This window comes from Zootoca vivipara, chromosome 11 (assembly GCF_965207765.1).
Source record: "Zootoca vivipara chromosome 11, rZooViv2.hap1.1, whole genome shotgun sequence".
NCBI classification, from domain to species: Eukaryota; Metazoa; Chordata; class Lepidosauria; order Squamata; family Lacertidae; genus Zootoca; species Zootoca vivipara.
This window is the reverse complement of record NC_142594.1, coordinates 18,714,072-18,740,816: the sequence shown is the minus strand read 5'-3', so window position 1 is coordinate 18,740,816 and position 26,745 is coordinate 18,714,072. Positions and strand designations below refer to the sequence as shown.

At 44.3% G+C, this 26,745-nt stretch overlaps 1 protein-coding gene across 13 annotated transcripts in view; it reads right to left on the bottom strand.

The window, feature by feature from the left end:
* Positions 1–26,745, bottom strand: part of ZNF385D (zinc finger protein 385D) — a 410,518-nt gene that overhangs the window by 178,482 nt on the left and 205,291 nt on the right. For 7 of the 13 annotated variants that reach the window (XM_088653767.1, XM_088653769.1, XM_088653775.1 and 4 more), the window contains one exon: positions 13,113–13,190. The exons of 5 other annotated variants lie outside the window; for them this stretch is intronic. In XM_088653767.1, coding sequence (XP_088509893.1) covers positions 13,113–13,190 — 78 coding nt within the window. Of the gene's footprint in view, positions 1–2,764; positions 3,232–13,112; positions 13,191–26,745 lie in introns of those variants that run through there. One more of the 13 variants, XM_088653780.1, reaches the window with a different exon arrangement.

Sequence of the window (26,745 nt, the reverse complement as noted above, 5' to 3'; positions counted from 1 at the left end):
GAATAAATAATTCTGCTGCTATTCCACCAGAAGACCAAAGTGATAAACTCTAGTCACTTGAAAAGATGTATGAAAAGATATGAAGCCAATCCACATCTGGTGAGCAGAAAATAAAATGTTATCAATTAATATTGTCTACATCCATGATTTTATCAACAGATGAAAATGGGTGCCCAAAGGTGAGTTTAGAAAGAGGCTACACATCACAGGAGCAAATTTCAGCCATGAGAAATGTGCATACAATCTATAGAAATGTTTGGAGCGGGCAGAGGAGACTGGTTCCTAGCTAGTCTGTTTTCAAGCTTTGGAACACAGTGGGTGGTATGCTGCACCATAACATTACCCTAATTAGAAGCATTTTAATGGTAGGGCCTAGTAAAGTGAATAAAATGTTTACCTAGAAGACAAATTTCCCTGCCTCTTGTAAAACTTTTAACATAGCTTAGCAGCACTTTACATAAAGCCACCCAAAAGATGCAGAAGAAAGAAGAAATTTCAAAAGAGAACTAGCAGTGCAGTTTTGCAAACCTACATAAATATATATGTGTGCTTTCCATACGTCTATTTTCTAAATATAGTGCGCTTATTATATGCCATTGTTCTCCTGAAGAAAGGGACCATGCATGGTGCTCAGCCTTCCATTTGGTCAAGGCTGTCCATTTGGTCAAGGCTGTTTCATTCTATTCCTAGCAGAGACAGGTGAGATTATAAGCTTTAGACTTCTGTCAGTATGAACAAGAGACTCTGCACAATAGCTAGAGAAAATCAGGAAAGCAGGATTTAGGCTGTGTGCTCTGAACATGATCTACTACTGAAAAGGAACTCCCTCCCCTATTTGAACAAAAAGGTCAGGAAGAATAAAGTATGCCCAAAAGCTGTCTAACTGCAGTCTTAGTTGCTGAGCCCACTTAGGCGGCAGATTCCCTATAAAGTGACACGATGATGCTCCACAATAAATAATTAAAACCTTAAAACAGAGTGCACATCCAAATTAATTTGTGAATGGCTGATCAGTGCATCCAGTAAAAGACTCTGGAACACTTTGAACAGTGAAACCATGCTGAACAAAACGTTAAGCCCTCGGACCCTTATGACACACATAAAGAAACATCCCTAAAGATTCATTTTATTCATTACAGAGCAGATGGCTTGCACCTAGTGTCAATGAAACCTCCAGCTGCAGTCATACGTAACATTGATCACAGGTCTTTGCCAAGATCAAACGCACAACTATTGCAAAACTGAGTACAGAGAAATCTATCCTAATAGCTCCCCTAGTAGTACATCTAAGTACCATTATTAAAGGGGACGCCTCCAAGAAGAGAAACATAGGTAGCTGAAATCCCAACTTTTAAAATTGCATATAGGAAAAATACTTTTGCTCATTGTGACCTTTTGGAGAACACAGAACTGACAATATCAGACACCGCGAGGATAAAAAGAAATTGTTGCTTCCCCACCTCCTCATCTAATGATGTACAAGAATTTAACACTTTCCCTCTTCAACAAGACAAGATTTACAAAGGAATTAAAGTTTTATGGAAGATGTGCAGACAACTTTCAATACAGGGTACATTTACTGCATTGCTTTAGGGAAATTGGGGAGGTGGCAGAACACTCAATGAAATACTGAAATGAATGAGGATGGTGTGTGCTAGCAGAAATAAAAATGGAACTGACATAAACCTAGCAGAATATGCAACGAAGACTTCCTCGAAGTGCCAAGTCAACTCTTGGTTTAATATTTAATGAAAGAAAGCTGCTGACCAGCCCAGGATTCCCCTGCTTTCTAGTTGTACATCACTGAACATCATTCAGCTGCCTTATAAACTCTAGCTTAGTTTCCAAGTCAGGATAAGAGGAGATTCCCCCTTTCATGTTCTTAAGACACGAGTTCTTTCCTCGCAGCAAGTTGCAGTTTGTATCCTATGGTCTCTGCCTATCCAAGCGAGCTCTCGGCGTTGCAGTGCTAGGCTACTAAACACACACAAACACGTCCGAGCTCCAGCATGTTTCTCTGCTAGGAGACATGCACACAGTTGCGGCTAATAAACCCGAGGAAGGTCTCCCATCGGAACTCAGCGCTGCACAAACATTTCGAACCGCTCCAAGACCTTCCGGAGCCTTCTCAGACCCCACCATGCGTTCGTTGCCTGGCGCGCTGGGCTGGCAAGATCCAGAGATCTGGGAATCTCTGCAGGGGGTGGAGTGGGGAGTATTCGGTAAAAGAGCCAAGAGCTGTGCCGAGAGAGAAAAGCATTGTATTTCTCCTCTCTCGGAATCAAAGCGAAAGGGGGCTTTTCAATGGGAAAGGCTAAAAATAGTTGCGCAGAGACTTCAGAATCCCAGATCGTGCGGCGATGGCTCGTACATTATTGCATTAAGTTTGCCTCCAACTTCCCACGCTTCGCAAGCCTCGCTGCAGATGGCACACAGGTTCATTTTGGGGTGGGGGCGGTGGGGGACGCCAGCGGGGCTGGCGATCCTCGCCGTTAGCCAGAGCTATTTGCATGTAAACAGAGCGAAGCCACGACGAGCAAAGACAGGCGTGCGGAGCAGCCTAAGACAATGGAATCCTCCTTTGCAACAGCTTGTGTCTTTGCGTGTGTGTGAAGTGGTCTGGATTCCCGAAGCAGCAAAATGCACCCATGGAGAATGAGAAAGACACACACACACCACAAACACACACACCGTTCACAGTCGCGTCCTGCCGGAGAGAAAAATGCGAGGCAAAAGGAAGGATGGCACCAGCAGAGAGACTTACCAAAATACATTATGTTTCTCATTAACCATGCAGCCAGGATCCGCGCGCTGTGCGTTCAGCATTAGCTCCCGCGCCGAGGTGCTGCGATGCAAAGCGGAGCGAGCTGCTTTCATGCTACTACATAGTGTGGAAATTTCCCAGCCTCGGAGAGGGAGAGCGAGCGAGCGAGACAGCAACGTGAGCCTCCTTGGGATCAGGGTTTTGAAGGCAGTCTTCTTCTCCCTGATACAATCCCTCACTGATTTAGCGTCGACTCTCGCTGCATGCTGCACTGCCCATTTTTACTGTAATCTGACTCCTCCTTGTGATGTCCTTGCCGTGCCTGTGACATCAAGGCGAGGAGTACTACACAAAACACATTTCTTCCCTCAACGCTCTTCTTCTCCCTTTTGCGTGGGTTTTCTTGCCAAGATCCCGGTTGAAAGTAACGCTGCCTCTCGCTAAATCTTATATAGTAAGGCGCGCGCACGCACACACTCACGTTGGCATCAAAGAGAGCCACTGACACAATGTGTTGCAGAAGGGTGGGGTGAGGGCGTGCGAGACAAAGCTGGTATTGTTTTAACATATCTCACCACCGCTAAGGGAATGGTAAGCTCTTAAGTGCTCTGTGTTGGCAGAAGCAGCTCTGTGCCAATGGAGGTGGTTGTGAGTGCTGAGTTCTGCTGGCAAAGAAAAAGGTGTTGGGGGCTCAAACCTACCTGGTAGGTCTTACTCACCTGCAGCCATAAGCCCACACGAATGGGAACTAATTGTGGTTAATAGTGAGTGGGGTAAAAAAAGGGACATGGGTGGCCCTGTGGTCTAAACCACTGAGCTTATTGGGCTTGCCGATCAAAAGGTCGGCATCCCCCGTTGCTCTGTTCCAGCTCCTGCCAACCTAGCAGTTCAAAAACACTCCAGTGCAAGTAGATAAATAGGTACCGCCATGGCGGGAAGGTACGGTAAACAGGCCCGACTCGCCCATTGACTCTAGTGGCGCGTTGCACCAGGGTGCCTGGGCAATCAGGGGGCGCTGAGGGGCGCCCCAGCAAGTGGGGGAGCTGCACGGCGGCCTCCCTTTTCCCTCCACCAGCCGCGCTGGGAGAGCAGGGAGGTAAGCAAGCGGAACAGGGATACTAGGACCCTGTTCCGCTCTGCAGTGCCAGGGTCATCCCTCACCCTGGCGCTGCGTTTCATTGGTAGAGGCGACACCACATGGCAGCACCTCTACCAATGAAACACAGTGCCCTGTTGGCGGGAAGGAAACGGCCGTGGACCCAGCAAGCGCCGGAGTTGCGGGAGACGGCCGGGAAGGCCCCGGCACGGCACGGCCTGCCCAGGCACCCCGGCCCGCTGGGAGAAGGGAGGAAGGCCGTGCGGAGCAGCGGTGCCCCCTCCCCCACTCAATCCGGCATCAGATAGGCGGTTGGCCTCTGGCACAGCGCGGCCCCGCTGTGAGGTGCGGGGGGCCGCCTTGAGGCTCCCCCTGCCCCCGCCGCCCGGCACGCCAGGTAAGAGCTTTCCTCTTTTTTTTTGAAGAGTGGGGGGGCACCTGAGGGATCCCTGAACCAGGGCGCCCGATGACCTTAAGACGGCCCTGACAGTAAACAGTGTTTCTGTGTGATCTGGTTTCTAGCACGGTGTTCCATTGCACCAGAAGCTGTTTAGTCATGCTGACCACATGACCCAGAAAGCTGTCTGTGGACAAACACCGGCTCCCTCGACCTGAAAGTGAGATGAGTACTGCAACCCCATAGTCGCCTTTGGCTGGACCTAACCATCCCGGAATCCTTTGCCTTCATTTTAATAGTGAGTGGGAGCAGAAAGGCACTCTGCATACGTTCAGGGTCTGTTGAACATGGCAAAAAGGGTAGGAAATTAAGGGCCAGGTGATAATGTGAGATGAGTGTGACTTGCAACAAAATATTGCAGTGGGAAGTGTTCCTCTTCATGGTCAGCCAGATAGCTCCTCTTCCAGAATCCTCACTCCGTCACACCCCACCCAGTCAGAGAGCAGCCTGTGCCCACTGAGCATGCTCAGCCTTTACTGGCTGTTTGGGACCCCAGGTTCCCAGTTCCTCCAAATCTGTTGCTGCCTCGTTTCTTGCACCGAGATGGTATTGTTCTAGCTACATAACAACTCTCACTCTGAGAACGAGTTTAGCATTTGTATATAGGATATGTGAGCCCCATTTCTCCCCCAACCCCAGCTCCAAATGAAATAAACAGGGCTGGCAGTGCATACCACCAGAGTCTTGTGTGAATCACCTCTCTGTCATCACAGTGCTAAACACAGACGACGTCATTAACATTGTATAGCCTAATTCTAATAGATTCGTATTGGCAAATCTAGTTCCCTTTTAATAAAGAAAAGGGAATAGAGAGATATAATGAGGACTCAGCCCTTTAATTGCTTTGCTCAGGATGCAAGCGACAAGAATATGCTAATAGAAGAAGATGGAGGAGGAAGAAGAAGATCTGGTCTTCTTGTCTGTAAGAAAAAATGGATGTCTTAGGCCAGTTCACACATGACCTGAGACACTATTGCAACTGACATCTTGGAATGGGGGTAGGCAGCAGTCTCTGGAGACAGAGATCAAAGACACAGATACTAAAATGCACTTGTACTTCTAAGAGGAGGTGCCCCGGGTTAGATGTGATGAAAATTGAAGGCTGCGCTGCCTATGTCTACAGGATGTTGTTTTTCATTATGATCAATTGTTAATTCCTTGGGTAGCAATATCAGTTTCAGATATGCTGAAGAAAATAAGAGCCCTAAAATTAAAAGTCAAAGCACACGGAAGTACTTCTCTTTTAAAAATGGAATCTAATGGGACGAATGCTTTATTCCTTCAGAAAGAGGATTGACAGATACAATACTCTTAAAGCACAACAACTTAGTCCTAAAAGCACAGGTGAAAATAAGCCCTGTTTCATTCCCAGTGAAGGAACCACAAATATCCAAGGAGAAGAGCAATCATGGGGGTTACAGAATCAGCAAGGTAAGGGCTTGCAGTTTATCTTTTCCCTGTTTGGATTGGAGGACTGCAGGGAAGGAAGAGTAGGGTATCACACCCATCACTACATCCAGCAGATAAGGTATGCAGATGCATTAATTTTAAATTCAGAAGAGGCAGTGGCACTGTCTAAGCATGAAACAGGTGAGTTTCCACAGAAGTCATACCTTTCCTTTTATCTCAAGTACTGCAGACAAAATATCAGCAAGTTTGTGGACACCTAAGGGTGGCGCTGTGGGTTAAACCACAGAGCCTAGGGCTTGGCAATCAGAAGGTCAGTGGTTCGAATCCCCACCATGGGTTCAGCTCCCATTGCTCATTCCCTGCTCCTGCCCACCTAGCAGTTCGAAAGCACAAAGTGCAAGTAGATAAATAGGTACTGCTCTGGCGGGAAGGTAAACGGCGTTTCCGTGTGCTGCTCTGGTTCACCAGAAGCGGCTTAGTCGTGCTGGCCACATGACCCAGAAGCTGTACACCGGCTCCCTCGGCCAGTAAAGCGAGATGAGCGCCGCAACCCCAGAGTCATCTGCGACCCCTAACAATCAGGGGTCCCTTTACCTTTAAGGCTGGAAGGGTTTTAAGCAGAAAGTTGTTCCTTCAGTATCATATGTTCCTCAATATCATATCATATCCTTCAGTATCATATGTTTCTCAATATCATATGCAGGTGCATTCCCTAAATTATTTTTTTGAAGAGAACCCAGAAATAAAGAGCCTTCTTGGTGCAGGTCTTGGTGCACCTCCTTGCACTGCTTTACACAGAAGCAAACCCCACCCACAAGGTGTCCACAGCCCTGTGTTGGAGGAACCCATCCCTTTGTTCTAGATCAGTGCCTCCCAACCTCCGCCCACCACAGACCACTTGGAGATTGCTGAGGGTCTTGATGGACCACTTAATAATTTCTATCCTTGTAACAATTGTAATGCACTGTTCCAGATGCTGTACAGTTTTTCATTGTATTTTTACAGGCTACCTGAATGAAGTTCATGGACCACCAGTGGTTTGCAGACCATAGTCTGGGAACCCCCGTTCTAGAAACTAGAATAATTGCCATGGTCCAGCCCTCACTCAAGGAATCACCAGCTGATTATGATCTCATGCAACACAAACAGTTAAGATCTTGTAAATCTACAGGATCCAACAAATTAATAGTCCAAATACAGTTAGACCAAGATGTGTGTGTCTGGGCACACACAAATGTAATTGAAATCTTATGAGTCTACTCCAATCCTACTGACCCTATCCTAGGATTAAGATGTATTGAACTCTGAACTAGTGAGTAGACATATTCAGCATCACAGGCAAACACCGTATTCACTAATCATTGGAAGTCCACATCAGCCTCACTATGGCTTTTGAACCTTGGTATACACTGCCTTTTTGTTTCTGGTATTTATTCTCCATTTATGAGGACTATAAACATGCATTTTTACATTGTGTTGTGGTCTTGTGAACAAAGTTACGTATATTCTAAGTCCTGTTTATTGCTGGGAATGAACATCTTCACCACCATAATAAAGCACATAATATAGTGACTAGTGAGACCCCCCACAAAAATAAAATTACCAAGACTCACTGCAGCCACGGAATCTAACCAAAGTCAAAAATATATTCAAAACATCAATTAACCATTTAGGGTTACAGTTTGCTTCTGTAATGAAACATATGAAAAAGCAAGTCAGCAGCCTATCTTCCTGGCAAAAACTCACAAAACAAATTGAATGCAACTCTGAGCCAGATTCTATATTTGTTTACTTCTTTGCATCTTCACAGCAATTTACAAAAAAAGCCTCAAATTTTCAATTTAACTTGAGCCAAGTTTTTTTTTAAAATGAGTTGCATAAATGTAAGCAAAAAGAGAATTTGTCCATATAGCAGTCAGTCAGTGATGCATTTCAAACATGCAGCACTTTAAGAAGCAGCTTCCAAGTTCACATTCTTACAATTCATGCAGGAAAGAAGCCAAAAAAACAGTCTCTATACTGAGACATGTGTCTGGGAAAGCTCTTGGAAGATTGCCTTCCATTCAGAAATCTCAGATGTGGTCGAAACCACACGCATGCAATTGGCTGTTGTAATTTTTTTAATGGACGGGTCCATTAACATTTCATTTATATCCCACCTGTTATCCAAGGACCTCAATCGTTCTGCACTCCCTACACCACAACATGGTTAGGCTAAGAGAGAATGACTGACCCAAAGTCACCTAATGAGCTCCATGGCTTACTAGGGATTTGGACCTGGGCACCCCCCCACACACACACCTAATCTGATGCTCTAATCATTATGCCACACTGATTCTTAACAAACGTTAAGAGCATGGGTTGGGCAAAGGATTCTGTGAAGGGAAAAGAGATCCAGGGATTAAAGGATATGTGAGATGGGCAAGAAAATTGTAGTCTTCCACAGCCACAGAAGGTACTGTATTCCCCAATAACTGGCTCAACGGTATCTCAGCTATACATTATTCAGTGTCTGTGATATCACAGGCTGGATCCACAAAACAATACATAGAATAGAATAATAGTATAGAATAATTTATTATTGGCAAAGTACATTTCCCAACATACTTGGAATTTGTTTCGGCTACATTGTAATGTAAACATACACACACTGTTCCACTTACAATACAACCCACCCATAATTGATCTCTCCTTCAGCTACACATCTACAAATTTAACAATTTAATGGCACAAGGAAAAAAACTAAAAAACTGTTCCTGTGCCTGGCCAATACATATATATATATATATATATATATATATATATATATATATATATATATATATATATAAATGTATCGGCCAGGTGTTCTCGAAGCTACGAACATGAGTTTGACCGAACTGCGGGAGGCAGTGGAAGACAGGAGTGCCTGGCATGCTATGGTCCATGGGGTCACGAAGAGTCGGACACGACTAAACGACTAAACAACAACTATATATATTATATATATATAATGTAATCCACTTTGAGGTTTTTTACAATCAAGCAGTGCATAAATTTTATGAAACAATAATATTTTATCCGACTATATAATAAAATTCTAAGGCATTATCACGCTGTTTTCTAAGAAGTAATTCCCACAGAGTTCAGAGAGATTTACCCTCCTTTAAATGGGCACAGAATTTGAATTTTCTAATGATTCCTAGCATGGAATTTGTCTTTTGCACAGCTGTTGTGGACTGGTTCAACATGAGCTATCCACTACAACCCTAAGGTCTCATTCCTGGTCGCTACCTGTTGAGTGCCCAGTTCAGCGTATATGTGAAATTAAGAAAAAGTTTGCCCTGACATGCATCATTTTACACTTGTTTACAATGAATTCACTTTGCCATGTTACTACCCATTCACTTAACATGGAGATGTTTTTTAGGACTCTTCACATTTTGTTTTAATGACCCTGAACAAATTATTATTGGCAGTTCACAATATAAAAATACAGGATACAAGCACAAATTTAGTATCGTCAACAAACTTGGCCACCTCACTGCCCACCTCTAACACTAGATGGTTCATGAACAAGTTAAAAAGCACAAGTCCCACTACTAATCCTTGGATAACTATTTTTATATAGAACTCTCCATTCAGAAAACTGTCCATTTATTCCTACACTCTGCTTCCTGTTCTTAACCAATTCCTGATTCACAAGAGGATTTCTCTTATTCTGTGACTGATAACTTTATTCAGGAGTCTTTTGTGAGATACCTTGCAACACAATCACCTCTGTTGATGCACTCAAAAAACTCTAAAAGGTTAGTGAGGCAGGATAGGATTCCCTTGCAGAAGCCATGGTAGCTCTGCTTCAGCAAGGCTTCTCCTTCTATATGCTTTGTTATTTTATCTTTAACAATACTTTCCAGCACTTTTACATGGGTAGATGTTAAGCTATCCGTTTATGTGCTAGTTACTTGAGAAAATCCAGAATGTGTATGCATACAGTACATGTATAATCTTATAAATATAATAATGCATGCAATAATGCACGGACTGTTTGCATTTTTAGCAGAACTGGGGTGGGTGGGAGGAAATTACCCTGTTTCTCATATTTTAAGGCATCCCCATAAAATAAGCCATAGCAGGATTTTTAAGCATTCAAGGAATATAAGCCATACCCCGAAGATAAGACATAGTGATAGGAGCAGCAGCAGTGCCGGCCGCGGCAGGAGGAGGAGGAAAAAAATAAGACATCCCTTGAAAATAAGCCATAGTGTGTTTTTTTGAGGAAAAAATAAATATAAGACGTGTCTTATAATATGAGAAACACGGTACTTCTCACTAAGATTAAGGAGTGAAATGAGAATTCGGGGGAGGGCAAATCCATCCCTAGTAAAGGGTTGTGTGGATACAAGTGATGGCATGCCTGAACAGTTATAAAGAAAGGAAAGCATTACCGGTACATTTTTAATATAAAATTGCTCACTTTTTTGGCTTGCAAAAAGTACTACACTTCAAAGGCTCAAAGCAAAGGGCTTCCTATAAATCTTATTAATTAATTCAAATCCTGTCTTATTTTCTAAACTTCATCCCAACTGATGGCTCACACATTGCCCCATGCTAAGAATAAAAACGTCACTTGCAGGCATGCCTTCCACAAACACAAATTAATATTTAATAAAATTAATGTGCCTGCTCAACTATTGTGGTTTCCTGGAAGCCTATCTTTTGCTTTTGCAAACTTGCAGGAGGCAACCAATAATAGATCTATCCTTCGATTCTCACTGGTTGCCTATGATGAATTTCAATTTGAGAAGCTGATGAGAAGGTTTTCTGTGAATATGTGCAACAGTGCATCCAGGGACCGTTTTGTTCACAGAAATGTAATAATGTGCAACAAAAGACACAGGACGACAAAATGTTATCAGTTGAGATGCCTTGTACGGTAGGTGAAAAGTTCTCGCACACTTGAGAGGTTTCCATTTCCCCCCCTCAAAATAAAATTCATCCTTTAGTCCTAGACGGCTATTGGAAACCTAAATGTACTGTGCTGTAATATAAAATAAAAAGAGATTGGCAAGAAAGATTACATTTAATCTTTATGTTTGTTTCCCCCAACCCATTGCTAAAACATTTGGAAAAGTTAAACTAAAATTAACATTTGCAAATTTTAGTGAAAGAAAAACCATTCACAACCATGTGAGAAGCCAAAAGCAATTGAAAATGTTTCCAAGTGTGCAGAATCTTCAGCTTCAAGACATACACAGTAAGTGCCTTGGCAAGATATGTATATTATCTTTGTATCCATCTAGAACTGTTTCAGGAAGAAACTGCAAGGGGGGGGGGTATTTCTAAGGCTCTCCTGAGACTGACAGCCAATAACAACATTTATGCATTTGTGGTCCACTTCCTTTGCATGATGGCATCACCCATGTGGTAGTAAGTGCTTCTAACATTTTTTAAAAAGCAACAACCCTATCTTGCATTCATCGCTCATTCTCACACACACACAAACACATTTTTTGCAGGTGCAACTTTTGTATATATTAACAGAATAATCTAATACATTGGTTCAGATACTTACATATGTAACCACATCTAATGAAATGTGCCATTCTTTTATCCATTTATATTTAACTATTCACTATATAAGGGACGCAGAGCCTAGGGCTTGCTGATCAGAAGGTCGGTGGTTCGAATCCCTGCGATGGGGTGAGCTCCCATTGCGCAGTCCCTGCTCCTGCCAGCCACCAGTACGAAAGCACGTCAAAGTGCTAGTAGATAAATAGGTACCGCTCCAGTGGAAAGGTAAACAGCATTTCCATGCGCTGCTTTGGTTCGCCAGAAGCGGCTTAGTCATGCTGGCCACATGACCCGGAAGCTGTACGCCGGCTCCCTCAGCCAGTAAAGCGAGATGAGCACCGCAATCCCAGAGTCGTCCGCAACTGGACCTAACAGTCAGGGGTCCCTTTACCTTTTTATTCACTATCTAGATCCCCACTCCACCCCACCCTGGCCAGGGTGTATGAGGTGTTTGGGGAAGGTTAGTACCTCTGGTGAGAGACTTGTTGTGCTGCTTCCGGGGTACTTTGTTCACCTTGGTCCCCATCCTGCACTCGGCTCTCACCTGTGGCTCCTAGAAGCTGTCAGCATGTGTCAGCATCCACACCCCAGGAAACAGCTTTGACTGGCTGGATAAAGCAGATGAGGGAACTGATAGGTCTCAAACCCTGGGTGAGTTAGGGACTTCCTCTGCATGTGAAGATAGGCCCAACAGGTTGAGCAGATGAGACCCATAGTGGGTCCAATGGTCAAGAAGGCAGTTTCTTTAACATGCTGTAGAGCAGGCATAGGCAACCTCAGCCCTCCAGATGTTTTGGGACTACAATTCCCGTCATCCCTGACCACTGGCCCTGTTAGCTAGGGATGATGGGAGTTGTAGTCCCAAAACATATGGAGGGCCGAGGTTGCCTATGCCTGCTGTAGAGGGAAGTGAGGGGCAGATGGGGCTCATCAAACTGGGAAGGTAGCCCATCTAGAAAAACTCTAATCCTAAACATAGGGTGCCTTGCAGCTATACACATTCATGAGAAAGGCTTCAGGAGTAAATCCCAAAGAAAAATCCATACACACTGCCTTGCAGGACATCTTTGGGAGGAGTAAATCCCGCACAAATTTGGGAGGAGGAAAATGCAATCTCAGGTGCCAATTGTTAAAGTTAAACCATAATTCTCTATTCAAGAGCAAGATTTCTAGAAGTTGATCAATTTTGCCAATCCCCAAAGATTAATCAAACTTTGGGGGTGCATTTCCACTCCAACGGCATACGTCAGCCCAGTGGCATTTTACGGTATAATGGCAATATAGCAACTTGGTTCTGTGCCTAAAAAAACACATGCTAATTCCACTTCCTGAATTGCATTTCTTTTCTAGAATCATAGAATACGGGGATCAAACTTGCAACCTTGGCATTATCAGCACCATACTCAAGCTATTCAGGCTGAGGCTGCTGAGTCTTTGTGTCTTTTTTAGAAAATTTATTTTTATTAAAGATTTTCTTGATTTACTAGTCACAAGAGCAGTTCGCTCGATTTTCCTGTCCTCGCTAGGCAAAACTACCATATGTGGTGGCTGTTGTGTGTATGTTGTTGTTTTTTACCCTTGAATCAGAGGTGTCAGTTCTGGAAATCTGCAATATTTGTCACCATGAATACTATTTAACTGCAGCAGTACCCAAAGGAACTCTGTATAGCCGCCTGTGAATACGACTGGAGGGACTTAATTAATCTTCCTGTCACTTCCATGATGGTTTTCATTAGTTTAGCTGCTATCTGATCAACTGGCCCTTTCTCTATTGGAAATGGCTTTCCAGAACCTGTTTCTGCGGCATTTTCAAGAGGTAAACAAAGACTCACCTTTGACGGGAAGAATCTTTGCAAGTCTTAGCCATGCAGACTTTATCAGTTCAATTCTGGTTCTTGCAGCAGTTATATCTGCAACAATGCAGGGTTTTCAACGGATTTGAGAACTATGAAAATAACTAATATTGAAAGATGTGGAGAATTATTTTTTAAAGTCAAACTAATATCATTTCCCCATCTTAAATTTAGATTAAATATTTTGCCACATAAACTATCTTCCCCTTAAAAACACTACCAAAATTGTCCTTTTCACTAATTATGCCTACTATATCTTCCACTCCAAATTCAGTCAATATTCATGGGAAATCATATTCTTTAGGAATGGGTATTGATCAAAAATGTGTATCAGATGGTGATTTTACTTAATGTGCTGATAATAGTAACTCATGGTAATTTGCCAATATGGCTGTCTCATGGTTCAATATGAATCCGAATGTATTTTTTACCTGTTTCACACAGGTACGCAGCAATCTGTCAACACAGCTAATGCAGAGAATATGACCTTCATCACTGCCTGTAGTATCTAAGGGCTCTACAATCATTAATGGATGTTTAGTTTCCCAATGCTCCTGTAAGGTAGGGAAGCATTATCTCTGTGGTGCAGATGACAGACTGATGCACAAAGCAGATTAAAAACAATCGCAGGCAACACCATCGTTTAACTCTCTCAAGCCCTTCAAAACAACTCTACACGGAGGAATGCTGTAACACAGCATAATAAACCCCAGGGGTGGAGAATTCTCACATGTGACGCGTCACGTGCCTTTGAGTACTCTCGCATCACACACGGTGCAGACCCACTGGCAGAACCCATCGGATGCTCCTAGCAGTGCACCTGTACATTCCTGCCCTGGCTGCTACCCTACCTCACCCCAACACCATCCCAGTAAGCAACAGTGATAGCACTGTGGGATACAGCATTGCCTCCTTCCCACTGCCCACTCTTCCAGGCTACAGTCCTGTACATAATCTGCTTGGAATAAGTCCCAGGAAGCTTCCAATAAAATACACACAGGATTTCACTTTTTTATTTTCTCACCCTTCAATCATGGGTAAAAAAACAACTTCCAGGTGTTAAGCTTGGACAGAAAAAGGTCATTTCCAAATAGGATATCATATTGTAACCGGCATGCTTGCCTTGAAAAAGAAATAAAGGCAAAGAACCAAATTCTGCTAAACTTACTATCATTTACTCTAGACGAGAGTGAGATTTTAAAAAATATTATTTTGTAGGGATTAACTGTTTTTTTTATTAAAAAAAGATAAAAGATTGTGGGTTATTTGTCACTAGTTATCAAAACTATTCCCAATTAATTTATAAAGAATTAACTTGCAAAGGAGAGCTTTTTCTGTGCTCCTACCTTTTCATCTGACTGACAGAGCCTTTTGGCCTCTAATTTTGACAGTTAATTTGCATAGCCAAATACTGGTCTATGTCTGGGCACCACTGTCTACTTATATACTTTCCTGCAATTCTCTTTTGATGTTCCATGACTCCAAATTCAATTATGACTCCTGAAAATACTCGGCCACTATTTTTGTCTATTCAGTAACTCTATCCTCTTTGCCTTGAACAGATTAAAAAGTAGGACTTAAACTTGGTCTACCCAACCCTCACTCCCTGTGATAAATTAGCTTCACAATTTATCATTTAAATACTATGCTTCTCGACTGCATGATGAGCAAAATTTTTAATCACTAGCCTGGTTTTTCAGAATGTACCACAAGCTTGTTCTCTTTTCCCTCTCCATCTTTTACTTCTCCCTCACTGTCTGCCAAGGATGGTTGGCTACTGTTTCTTTAATGGGAGCTAATGAGGAGGAATAGATGGGAATTTTGGTTCCTCTCAGTTCCTCATTTTCCCAATCTTAAGTTTGGTTCATCCATTTCTGCATACACTTGTGAATGGACAGGTTGCAGTTGGTCTAAATCCGTGGTGGCCAAACTTGGCCCTCCCAGCTGTTTTTGGACTACAACTCCCATCATCCCTAGCTAACAGGACCAGTGGCCAGGGATGATGGGAACTGTAGTCCCACAACAGCTGGAGGGCCAAGTTTGGCCACCACTGGTCTAAATAGATGGAAGGCTGTTATAGAATACATATGGTTTTCCATTGTTGGTTGGTATTATTTGTTTTAAATAATGCAATTTGGTCTTCAGAATACAGACAAACTTACACTTGCTATTAAATCAGTATGTCAAGAAAGGCTTCCACATAGCTTCCTCTCTGAAGAAAATATGGCCTTAAGTATTTTTTAAGCAAAATGTTTTTCATGTTAATCTGTATGGCTATTGCCTGCCAAGACCCAAAATGGAATGACTGTGTATGCAATATTTACTGTATTTCATTATAAAGCAGTACTGGCAAACATACTCAAGGGACGATACCTCCACACATGGAATGATGTTTCTGCTCTCTCCAAGCCATTAAAATTTATAGTGCAGTGGGGTAGAGAGAAACGGGGAGAATAAGCAGGAGACAACTTGTAATAGAATATTTGCATCAACAGCACATGTAACTAACACACACACACACACACACACACACACACACACACACAACTCCCCGGAAATCATTTCTGTGTAACAGCTGAGACATGTGGCAAGATATAAAGAGTCCATGCTAGATCAGACCAAGGGTCCATCTATGTAGTATCCTGTTTCCCACAATGGCCAACTAGATGCTTCTAGAAAGCCCACAATCAGCGATATTGCTGCGGGAATGCTGTGGCTGTATCCATAAACATCCCTAGTCTGATATTACATCCTTCACGAGACTGTCGCCTTTGGCGGGTGAGGCAGAGTTGTTAAGCTGCATTGGATGGATAAGATTTTGAATAACTGAACTGGCCTAATTACATCAGTCATCTTTTACTCTTCCCCCATGCTGTCTTTCCTGAGAGGTAACAGAGAATTTTGTAAATGTAGTACAGATATTGGGTGATTGGGGGGGGGGGGAGGACCCACAGTGAAGAAGAAAGCAACTGAAGTAGAGAAGAGGTTTGCCCACTCTGTGAAGCAAGCAAAGCTACTGAGTTTCCAGTAGCTGCACCTACATATATACTGTAATAATAATAATAATAATAATAATAATAATAATAATAATAATAATAATAAATTATTTATACCCTGCCCATCTGGCTGGGTTTCCCCAGCCACTCTGGGTGGCTCCCAATCGAATATTAAGCATTAAACATAAAAAACTTCCCTAAACAGCAGTGCCTCCCCGAAGTCTTTTAAAACTACACTGTTTCAAACCAGGTGTCCCTATGCTGCTCTCTGAATATCTGAATGAGCTTTCTTTTGGTTCATGGACATTGCCAGTGACTGTTGAGTTACTTCTGTAACAAAAGGCTACCATTATCTTAATATTTCTGTGGTTTGCCAAGGACTACAGTAATTGTCAACAGTCTCAAGACCTCAAAACAGTGAGTCCTGCCAATAGAAGTAGGTGCCCAACCCAGCTTCTGCAATAGCACGGGAGGAAAGGTGGCTGCTAAAGTATATCCTGGCTTAATTCACGCAATATGGCATTTCCAACGTGGGAGTCAATTCTTTGTGGGGAACTATGTGAAACCTGGATGGTAAATACATAAGTTTCTATTTCGCCATAGGAGCACACTTTCTGCCATGTGTGCTTGAACACATGTATGTTCAAGCTGTAATGAAGGATCTATGGCACTTCCTGCACAGAAGTAACTTCCCTATGGGAAATACGTATTTTGTGAAGTGGCCTTCCTAACAGAAGAGTGATCGTGTCTGTGTGCAGCCGAAATTGACTTTGAGTTCTAGTCCCCTTCTTGACACATACACCTTTGTCAGACAAATATCTTTGGTAATTATCTTTCCCAGGAGAATCAACCCAAAAGGAAAATATTTATATGAGGGGGAAATTGAGAAAACTGACTCATTCAATTTAGAGTTTATGTAATAAGCGAGAAAACACAAAAAGAATATTCTCCTGCAGAAGTGTCTGCATGCACACAGCTTAACATCGGAAATATTTAAAACTTCAGATCAGAGCCATATTAGCTGAAGGAAGGGAAATAATTCAAAAAGCAAGTACTAATTCGAATTCCAGCTTTAGCTTCAAAAGCTTAATGTTAGTGCCCTAGTTTCACGTAGATGCCTCCACAAACTTCTTCAAGGTAAGGTAATTTAAGAATGGTTTGCTAGGGACATTTTATGTATGGTAAGAGCTCCTACATCAAACACATTGCAGTTAAGTACCCAGCGCTTTTCTTAGCAACATTGCACTTAAGACTACTTTAGTTGAGAGCACCGAGAGCAGAAATGAGGCAACCTCAGAGGTACTTGGTAGAACCAAGAGGTATCTAAAGCACTGAAGAAATATTAAGATTATCTGGGGGAAACAAATTTTCAGGTAACTCTCCTTTTTGGTGTTGTTGTTGTTTTAACCACATAGCTGTTTTGGTGCTGCCTATTTAACAAGACAGTAGAGTACTGCTGCTATCCTGATCCCAATAGACTGAGCAATAAGGAATAAATGAATATAATACTTTCATGGAAACAACACTAAGAATGTAGGATATTTTAAACAAATAGGCTTGTAGATAGATCCCACTGACTTGCAATATTGTAACACCTAGTTGTCCCCAATGAGGAAAGCAACTTGACCTAGAAACCCTCATCTGCTACAACGTGAGAACAAACTAAGAGTTATGGCAGCTCAGGGATTTTGCTGTTAATATCCATTATGCAGAATCCAGAAGATCCACATTTGCTTCACAACTGATCATAGAAAGACATATCCTTCCATGCCAATTCATAGGTCTAAATTTCAATCACGCTTATACTTGTAAATCAGTAATAATAATAATAATAATAATAATAATAATAATAATAATAATAATAATATATTTATACCCAGCCCATCTAGATGGATTTCCCCAGCCACTCTGGGCAGCTTCCAACAAAATTATTAAAATACAATAGTCTGTAAACATTAAAAGCTTCCCTAAACAGGGCTGCGTTCAGATGTCATCTAAAAGTCTGGTAGTTGTTTTTCTCTTTGACATCTGGTGGGAGGGCATTCCACAGGATGGGTGCCACTACTGAGAAGGCCCTCTGCCTGGTTCCCTGTAACTTGGCTTCTTGCAGTGAGGGAACTCAGCTTACTGACTCTTCCTACTGAGAGCATTGCGTAGCAAAGAGTGTGTTGTTTGTCGATTGAAGCCCCAACGATGAAAGGACCAAATTACTTGTGGTGGGAAGTTCCATGATTTTTGTTCCTTGCATATTCTTAAAATTAAAACCAGCTGCAAACTAGGAATTGAGGAGGGCATAATTAATTGGCAGCATGGCTTCTCAAGGAAGAGGAGAAATACAGAAAGAGAAGCTGCTGGGGAGCTGAGAATATTGACTGGACAAATGACAAAAAGAGGTATGCAGCCATTCCTGATTTCAGGCAACACCCAGTGGCTGCATTTCATTAAACAACAACAACAGGCAGCCATGAGAAAACTGCAGGATTATCTTTCACAAGTACTTTGGGCCAAAGAAAGATATAGCTAGAGATGCAATTTCGGGGCAGGGGCTTTACAGATGTGTTAGAAATAAGTCTGGGTGACAGTAGAATGGATGTGGAAGTAACAAAAATCTTGACTCTAACTATCTGGATAGAACCTGACCTCCCATCTTCTTAAAATGACCTTTTGGATAGAGATAGAATGATGACCTTCTAAGAGACATTTTATCCTAGTATTTCAAAGCAGAACCACAGCTTGTCAGTTATTGATTTTAATTGCAGTTTATCATTTGTATTGTTAAATGAAATTGTCCTCACTAGTAAACTGCCATATCAATACTCTGAATGTTCCATTGTATTAGTACTGGGATACAGAAACAAAATATTGTGCGGTGTCAGATTTTCCTGGGTTCCTTTGACCCACATAATTTCAGTAAAATTCCCTTGCAGGAAAATCTACATAGAGTTAAGAAGGGTCTCAAATAGTAAAACAAGCTAAATGACATCTCAAAAAAATCTAACTTTTCTTAAACTTAGTAAGAAAAACCGCTAGTAGCAGTAGTAGTTGTTGTTGTTAATTCAATAACAAATAGAAGATGATTTTCTGCATTGGCAAAGGGATGAACTAAATGGCCTTTAAGGTTCCGTCTAATCACCATTCTTTTGCTTCATTTGAACTGATTCCCAGCACCTGCAATTCACTCTTCACAATTCACCCCCAGCACATCCAGCAAACATTAAAAGTGCATGGGCTTATCCCAGAGAATCCTAGGAAATGTAGTTACAGGTAGGTAGCCATGTTGGTCTGCCGTAGTCGAAACAAAAATTTAAAAAAATTCCTTTCAGTAGCATCTTAGAGACCAACTAAGTTGGTCATTGGTATGAGCTTTCATGTGCACGCACACTTCTGTGTATCTGAAGAAACGTGCATGCACACGAAACCTCATACCAATGACAAACTTAGTTGGTTTCTAATGTGCTACTGAAGGAATTTTTTTATTTTGTTTTGACTAGGAAATATAGCTTGCTTGGAGTACTGGGAATTATAGCTCTGGAAGGGGGAAACTACAGTTGCCAGGATTCTTTGTTGGGTGTGCTTTAAATATATGCTGTGGATCTGCCCTAAGAGGGTGAGGGGAAGGTAATAAACACCCCCCTGGTCCTGATCTTCCCCTCGAGGAATATGAGGGATGATGTGCAAGTTAAGGATCTAGTGAGCACACACCCGATGCCACAAAGCTGCCACAGAAGGGAACAAAACTGAAGAATACTTCCCATCTCCTGCCTCAGAAGTCTCTTCAAGAAGCTTGTGGAACCACTCTGTAATTAGGTATTTCTATGCTTGTGGAACCACTCTGTAATTAGGTATTTCTACCCAGGTGGCACTGTGGGTTAAACCACAGAGTCTAGGGCTTGCTGATCAGAAGGTCGGCGGTTCAAATCCCTGCAACGGGGTGAGCTCTCGTTGCTCAGTCCCTGCTCCTGCCCACCTAGCAGTTCGAAAGCACATCAAAGTGCAAGTAGATAAATAGGTACCACTCCAGCGGGAATGTAAACAGCGTTTCCGTGTGCTGCTCTGATTTGCCAGAAGCAGCTTTGTCATGCTGGCCACATGACCTGGAATCTGTCTGCGAGCAAGATGAGCGCCGCAACCCCAGAGTCGGACATGACTGGACCTGATGGTCAGGGTCCCTTTACCTTTATGCAGATTCCATACATGCTGTGCAGAGTCAAGTGGGTCAGTTCTCCCATCCCACATCACTAAAGAAATCCTATAGATGAAAATGTCAACCTGTATTTTTAGGTATATACTTGTATATTATTTTCTTGTAATCATTAGTGAATGCTTCCCCCCCCCCCCATAAGAAAGCTCGCAAAAGTTGTCAGCTTTCAAACAACAGCTATGTAATAAATACTCCTGTGCCCTTCAAACAGGCAACATTTCCCAAGCCTTAACACCACATTAAATCATGCTGCCAATAATATCTTTGGGAGGGGGGGGAATTGAATTCTTCAGGCTTGAATTTAATTACTTTATGTAAACTAGAAAATGTCCACAATACACTTTGAGCGAACAGCTTATCTTGGCAATTGTTAAATTCTGTTTTGTTTGAAATATTTGCATTTTGATAACTTTGCTCTCCTATACACGGCATTTATTGATCTTTGTCAGGAACCCATTTTCGGCACACTGTATTACCTTTATTTTGCATAAAGATTGAACTGGAGCACTTTTCTTATATAGTACTTAAGGTGGGTCTTTTTGCTTTTTTTATAATGCTTTTCAGAGAATGCAAGATGGAAAGTCAGAAAGTCAAAACATAAGACAGATTTGTGGTGTTTTTGCTGCTTTCTTTCATGTCGGTTGCTTGATAGCGATACCAAAATCGTTCACAGTTCAAATACACATTTCTGAGGCGTGAATACTCACTGCACTCATGAAAGCCCAGTTGACAAGACTTGCACTTTATATTTAGAATGTTTGCCTCTATTTTCAGATAGCAGTAGACTAAATGCCACTTGTTCTATTTATTTATTTTTATTTGAAGTTATCACTACTGGTTTGCAAAAAAAAAAAGCAGATCAGCGAAATCCTCTCCACCACCACAACCCCACCCCCTGCATGCAGAATTCAATGCCAGTGAGTGTTACATTGTGGAAACAATGGATGCCCCTCCTTTTATTTGACAGAGCGAAACTAAACTGAAAAGCATTCTACAATCAATCAAGCAAGACCTGCCTCCACCTGCACTTAATGGTTGCTCTTGAAATCCAGGGCAGAACAATTCTTATTAGTGAATCTGGAAGGGAATTGCATCAGAAACTTTACACACTATATATTTCCGGCAAAGCGTATAACTCTTCACATCCTTTCTATGTCTTAAATTCTAGAAAGTTCAGGAAGCAGCTGAAACATATCAATATAGAGATTGATGCTTACCAAATCAGTAAATAAGTTTTCCTGACATGAGGGCAGTGTCCATTGGCAACTAATTTGCACACAACAATATTTTTAAAGAAAGAACACTAAAGTGATTTATCTATTTCGCGGGTAGCTAATATGGAGGTGCCCTCCAGTTGTTGTTGAATTACAATTCCTATCATTCTTGATCATTGACCATGCTGGCTTGGGTTGATAGAAATTTTATGCTATTAAGTTCTGAAGGGCACCACTTGGCTATTTGAAATATACTCCACCACTACCTCATCCTGAGCTCTGTCGGGGTGAAGTCGGTCCAGTCTAGTTGCAAGGCGCCGGCCCATTAGTAATTCAGCTGGGCTCCGGCCCGTCGTTGTGCTTGGGGTGCTGTGCTGTGCTAGAAGAAATGCGGCAAGGCGGTATTCCCAGTCCCCTTGTGTCATGCGGCGGAGGCTGTCCTTGGTGGTCCGCACCATGCGCTCCGCTTGGCCATTGGTGGCAGGGTGGAATGGTGCTGAGCGGATGTGGCGGATGGCGTTCTGCGCTGTGAAGGTCTGGAACTCCTCTGACGTGAATGCGGTTCCATTGTCCGAGACGAGGGTGTCAGGGAGCCCGTGGGTCGCAAACAGCTTACGTAGTAGCCGGATGGCTGCCGCCGTAGAAGTGGATGGTACCAGTGCGACCTCCAGCCATTTGGTGTAGGAATCCACCACTATGAAGAATGTTTTTCCCTGGAAGGGGCCAGCGAAGTCCACGTGCAAGCGTGACCATGGATGTCGGGCGGACTCCCAGGGCTGGACTGGGGCCCTTGGGGGATCCGGGCGGGATTCTTGGCAGGTCTGGCAGTGTTGGACCCAGGCCTCTATCTCTCTGTCAATCCCCGGCCACCACACATAACTCCTGGCAAGGGCCTTCGTCCTCACTACCCCTGGGTGTGTCTCGTGTAGGGCTGTGAGGACCCTTTTGCGGAGGGGCTGGGGAACAACAACCCTGCTTCCCCATAACAGGCACCCCTTGTGGGCCGACAGTTCATGTTTGCGGTTTGTGTAGCCAGCGAATTCTGGCCCGGGGCTGCTGCTGGGCCATCCTCGCCACACCCAGTCCAGGACCCGGGAGATGACCCTATCTTTTGTGGAATGGTGCGCAACTTCTTGTGCCTGAATGGGTCGGTCGGGAAGCAGCTCCAGGGTCATAACCTCTTGCGCAGGCGCTGGGTCAGGGCCTGTTTCTGGTAGTGGTAGCCTGCTGAGGGCGTCTGCGTGGCCCATCGCCTTCCCAGGGCGGTGGATTAGTGCATACTGGTAGCCGGCAAGGAAAATTGACCACCCGAGGACACGTGGAGACAACACTTGGGGGGTCTGCTTCTCGGGGGCAAACAGGCCAAGCAACGGCTTGTGGTCAGTCACTATGGTAAAGGGCCGCCCGTACAAGAAATCATGGAATTTTTTTACGCCCTTCACGATTGCCAGACCCTCCTTGTCAATCTGTGAGTAGTTTCGTTCGGCTGCAGCAAGCGTCTGGGAGAAGTATGCCACCGGCACCTCTCTTCCATCCGGGAGTTGGTGTCCCAGGACAGCGCCGATGCCATAGGGAGAGGCGTCGCATGCCAGCACCACTGGCAGCCTCTCGTCGAAGTGTGCTAAGACCGAGTTCGAGACGAGCAAGTCCTTGACTGCCTGGAATGCGGCCCTTTGTCGCTGGCCCCACACCCAAGGGGCCCTTTTATCTAGGAGTCTGTGTAGGGGCTCCGCTACCACTGCCTTATGGGGAAGGAAGGCATGGTAAAAGTTCAATAGTCCCAAGAATGACTGAAGTTCGGGCTTGCTCTTGGGCGCTGGGGCGTCACAAATGGCCCGTACCTTGTCACCGGTTGGATGGACCCCTTCTGCGTCCACCTTAAATCCCAGAAAGTCCACCTGCGGCACTCCCAGTAAACACTTTTCCCGCTTCACCTTGAGGCCCGCCGTCTGGAAACGGTGCAGGACGGAGCGGAGGCGGTCCTCAAATTCCTCTGGTGTGGGCCCGGCGATCAGTACATCATCGAAGAAGGGGGTGACGCCAGGAATCCCTTTAAGGAGAGAGTCCATTAGATTCTGGAATATGCCTGGTGCCACGCTAACGCCAAATTGCAGCCGCTTTACTCTGAATGCCCCTCTGTGCGTCACAATCGTCTGAGCCTCTGCTGTGGCTTCGTCCACAGGCAACTGTTGATACGCTTGGGCCAAGTCCAGTTTGCCAAAGATTTTTGACCCAGCCAGGGTGGCGAGGACATGGCTGACCACTGGCACTGGGTATGCATGGGCCGTGAGAGCCTTGTTTATGGTGCATTTGTAGTCTGCACAGATGCGGACCGAACCGTTAGGCTTGACGGGTGTGACAATTGGAGTTTCCCAGGGGGCGTTGGGCACCGGCTCCAGCACTCCTTGCTCCACGAGCCGGTCCAATTCCTCGTCTATGCGGGGTTTCAGGGCGAACGGGACCCGGCGGGCCTTGTGCCTGATGGGTCGTACAGCGGGGTCTAGCTGTAGGGCAATGGGGGGTCCTGTATATCGTCCCAATGCCCCATTGAAAACCCCTGGAAACTCTTTGCATATGGCGTCCACGTCCACTTGTAAGCTAGTGCGGTTCACCCCGGTAACGGCTAGCCCCAGAGGTCCAAACCATGCCAGTCCCAGTAAGCTAACGTAGGGGCCCTTAACTACCAGCAAGTCCAATTGTTGCTTTCGCCCTCGATATTGCACCCTGAAGGTCCCCACCCCCATTGTAGGGACCTTACGTTTCTGGAAGTCCCGGAGGGTGAATGGGGCCGGCCTTAGTTTGGGACCCCCATTAGGGCACAGTTCCCTTAATGTTCGGGCCGAGATTATGGATAGAGTTGAACCCGTGTCCAGCTCCATGCGGCATGGGGCTCCCTCTATCTGTACCTCTATATAAATTTTCTCTGTGCTGGGATGGGGCAACTGGAATACCTGGTAGTCCGTGATCTCCGTCGAGTTGCCTTGGTGCATGGTGCCGTGTGACCTGGGGCTCCTGGGTCGGTCATCTGATGCTTGTCGACGGGTGAGTCGAGCCCGACACACCCGGGCGATGTGTCCCAATTTTCTGCACTGCCTGCACTCTGCGTTGCGGAAACGACAGGTCCTCCTCTTGTGGTTCTCCCCGCAGCTTGCACAGTTCCCTCCTTCTCGTCGAGGCTGCTGTGGTGTGTGTGCTGCTTGAGTGCGCCGCTGTACTCGGTGTACTTCCTCCCTGTCAGATTCGGATTCGTCGGTGAGGTCTTCGTGGTAGACCCTCGGTTGGGATGGCGGGGCCGGTCGTGCCTCTTGCGTTGACCTCTCGGCGGCTTCGGTTGCCAGGGCTTCCTCAAGAGCAATCTGGAACGTGAGGTCTTTTTTGGCGTAGAGGCGTCGTTGCAACATCTTGTCCCTCAGGCCACCGACGAGGCGGTCACGAAGCATGTTCTCCAATTCTGAGAAGTTGCATAACCGGGCGGCTTGGCGGAGGGAGGTCACAAACCCAGTTATGGTTTCCCCCGGGGCTTGCCGCTTTGCGTAGAAGGCATTTCGGCAAGCTACCACCGAGGGCTGTGGTGAGAAGTGCTCCTTCAGCCGTTCCATTATTGTTTTGTAAGAGACGGTAGCGACATCTCTAGGTGCAAGGAGAGCCCGGGCGATTTCAAACGTCTCCTCTCCACAGACGCTGAAGAATGTTGCCCTCTTCATGGCATCGTTGGTGACTTCTTTCGCTTGCAGGAGGAAGTTGAAACGGGCGGCGTACCCTTCCCAGTCTCCTGATGCTGGTTTGAATGGCGAGAAGCTGCTGTCGGTTGCCATTCTGGGTTCCTTGGGTCCTGGAGCTGAAGCCTGGATGCACGGTGCGATGCAGCGGTGCAGCAGGTGGCAGTGCTGCGGTGCAGTGCGTGGTGGCGGTCAGCTCAGCAGGATCCCACCTTCGTCGCCAGTGAAATATACTCGGAGTCAAGAGTGAATTTCATGCTCTTTATTCAGCTCATAGTCATCAAGGAGGAGAAGAGAAGACGAATGGCTCTTTTCCCCAAACCATCTGCTTATATACATTATTTACACAATGGGCCTTGCGTGATTGGCTACTTCAGGGCTACACCTGTGGGCCAATTATATTGTGGATTGACTTCTGCCTGCAGCCTGATTGGCTGCTCCTACAGGCCAATCAGGTAGCAGATTCACTTCTGCCAGCCGCCTGATTGGCTGCTCCAGCAGGCCAATCAGGTTGCGGATTCACTTCCACCTGGAGTTGGATTGGGTAGCTCCCGCTGATTCTGAATCCTATTGTTCTAGGATTCAGCTCAGTACATAACACTATTCCAGGTGTGTGTGTGTGTGTGTAATATTCAGCTCTGTCCTACAAGCCCCACATGCCTATGGAACAACAGTGCTTTCTACTAAAATGCTTCCCATTTCCCCCCAAAAGTCTGTTCCACAATGACACCCAGAGCTAAACACTTGCCTCCGATTAAAAACAAGAGTGCACCTCAGATAAACAGCAGTCACGAAGGATTATCTGGGATGGAATGTGGAAATTTTGATAAGATGAATGCAGTCATGCTGCAAATAGAGTCCAGCTGCATATCGCAGCTGATCTGGCTCCAAAAGCTCTCCAAAAAAATGGAGCATTGGTATATCCCAAAAGACGGCATTTTAAGTACAGAAACACACATTCTTGCATGCTACTATATTTCTGGTGGCTGAAACCAAGGAGCTAGTCCGTGGGAATGATCTGGCCCACGGCCAGAAAACATTGCTGATGCCTGATCTAGACATATATTAAAAACGCTGTGAAAATACTATTTTAAAAACCGTTTTAAATTATATACAGTACAGTATAGAAGGCTGCCCATTATCCCCGTTACTATTCATTTTATGTCTGGAGTTTTTGCTGAAAAATCTAAGAGAAGAAACCAGGATAAAGGGCATAAAAATTGGCAAAGATGTACACAAGGTTAAAGCGTTCGCGGATGACGTCATAGTTACTGTGGAAGACCCATTAGAGAGTATCCCAAAAACTATAGGAAAAATCAGAGAATTTGGTGAACTAGCAGGATTGGACATAAATATGAAAAAGACAAATTTGTTAACCAAAAATATGACAAAAGAGGAAAATAGGCAATTAAAAGAAATAACAGGATTGGAGGTAGTAAAGAATACTAAATATTTGGGAATATGGATAACAAACAATACAAA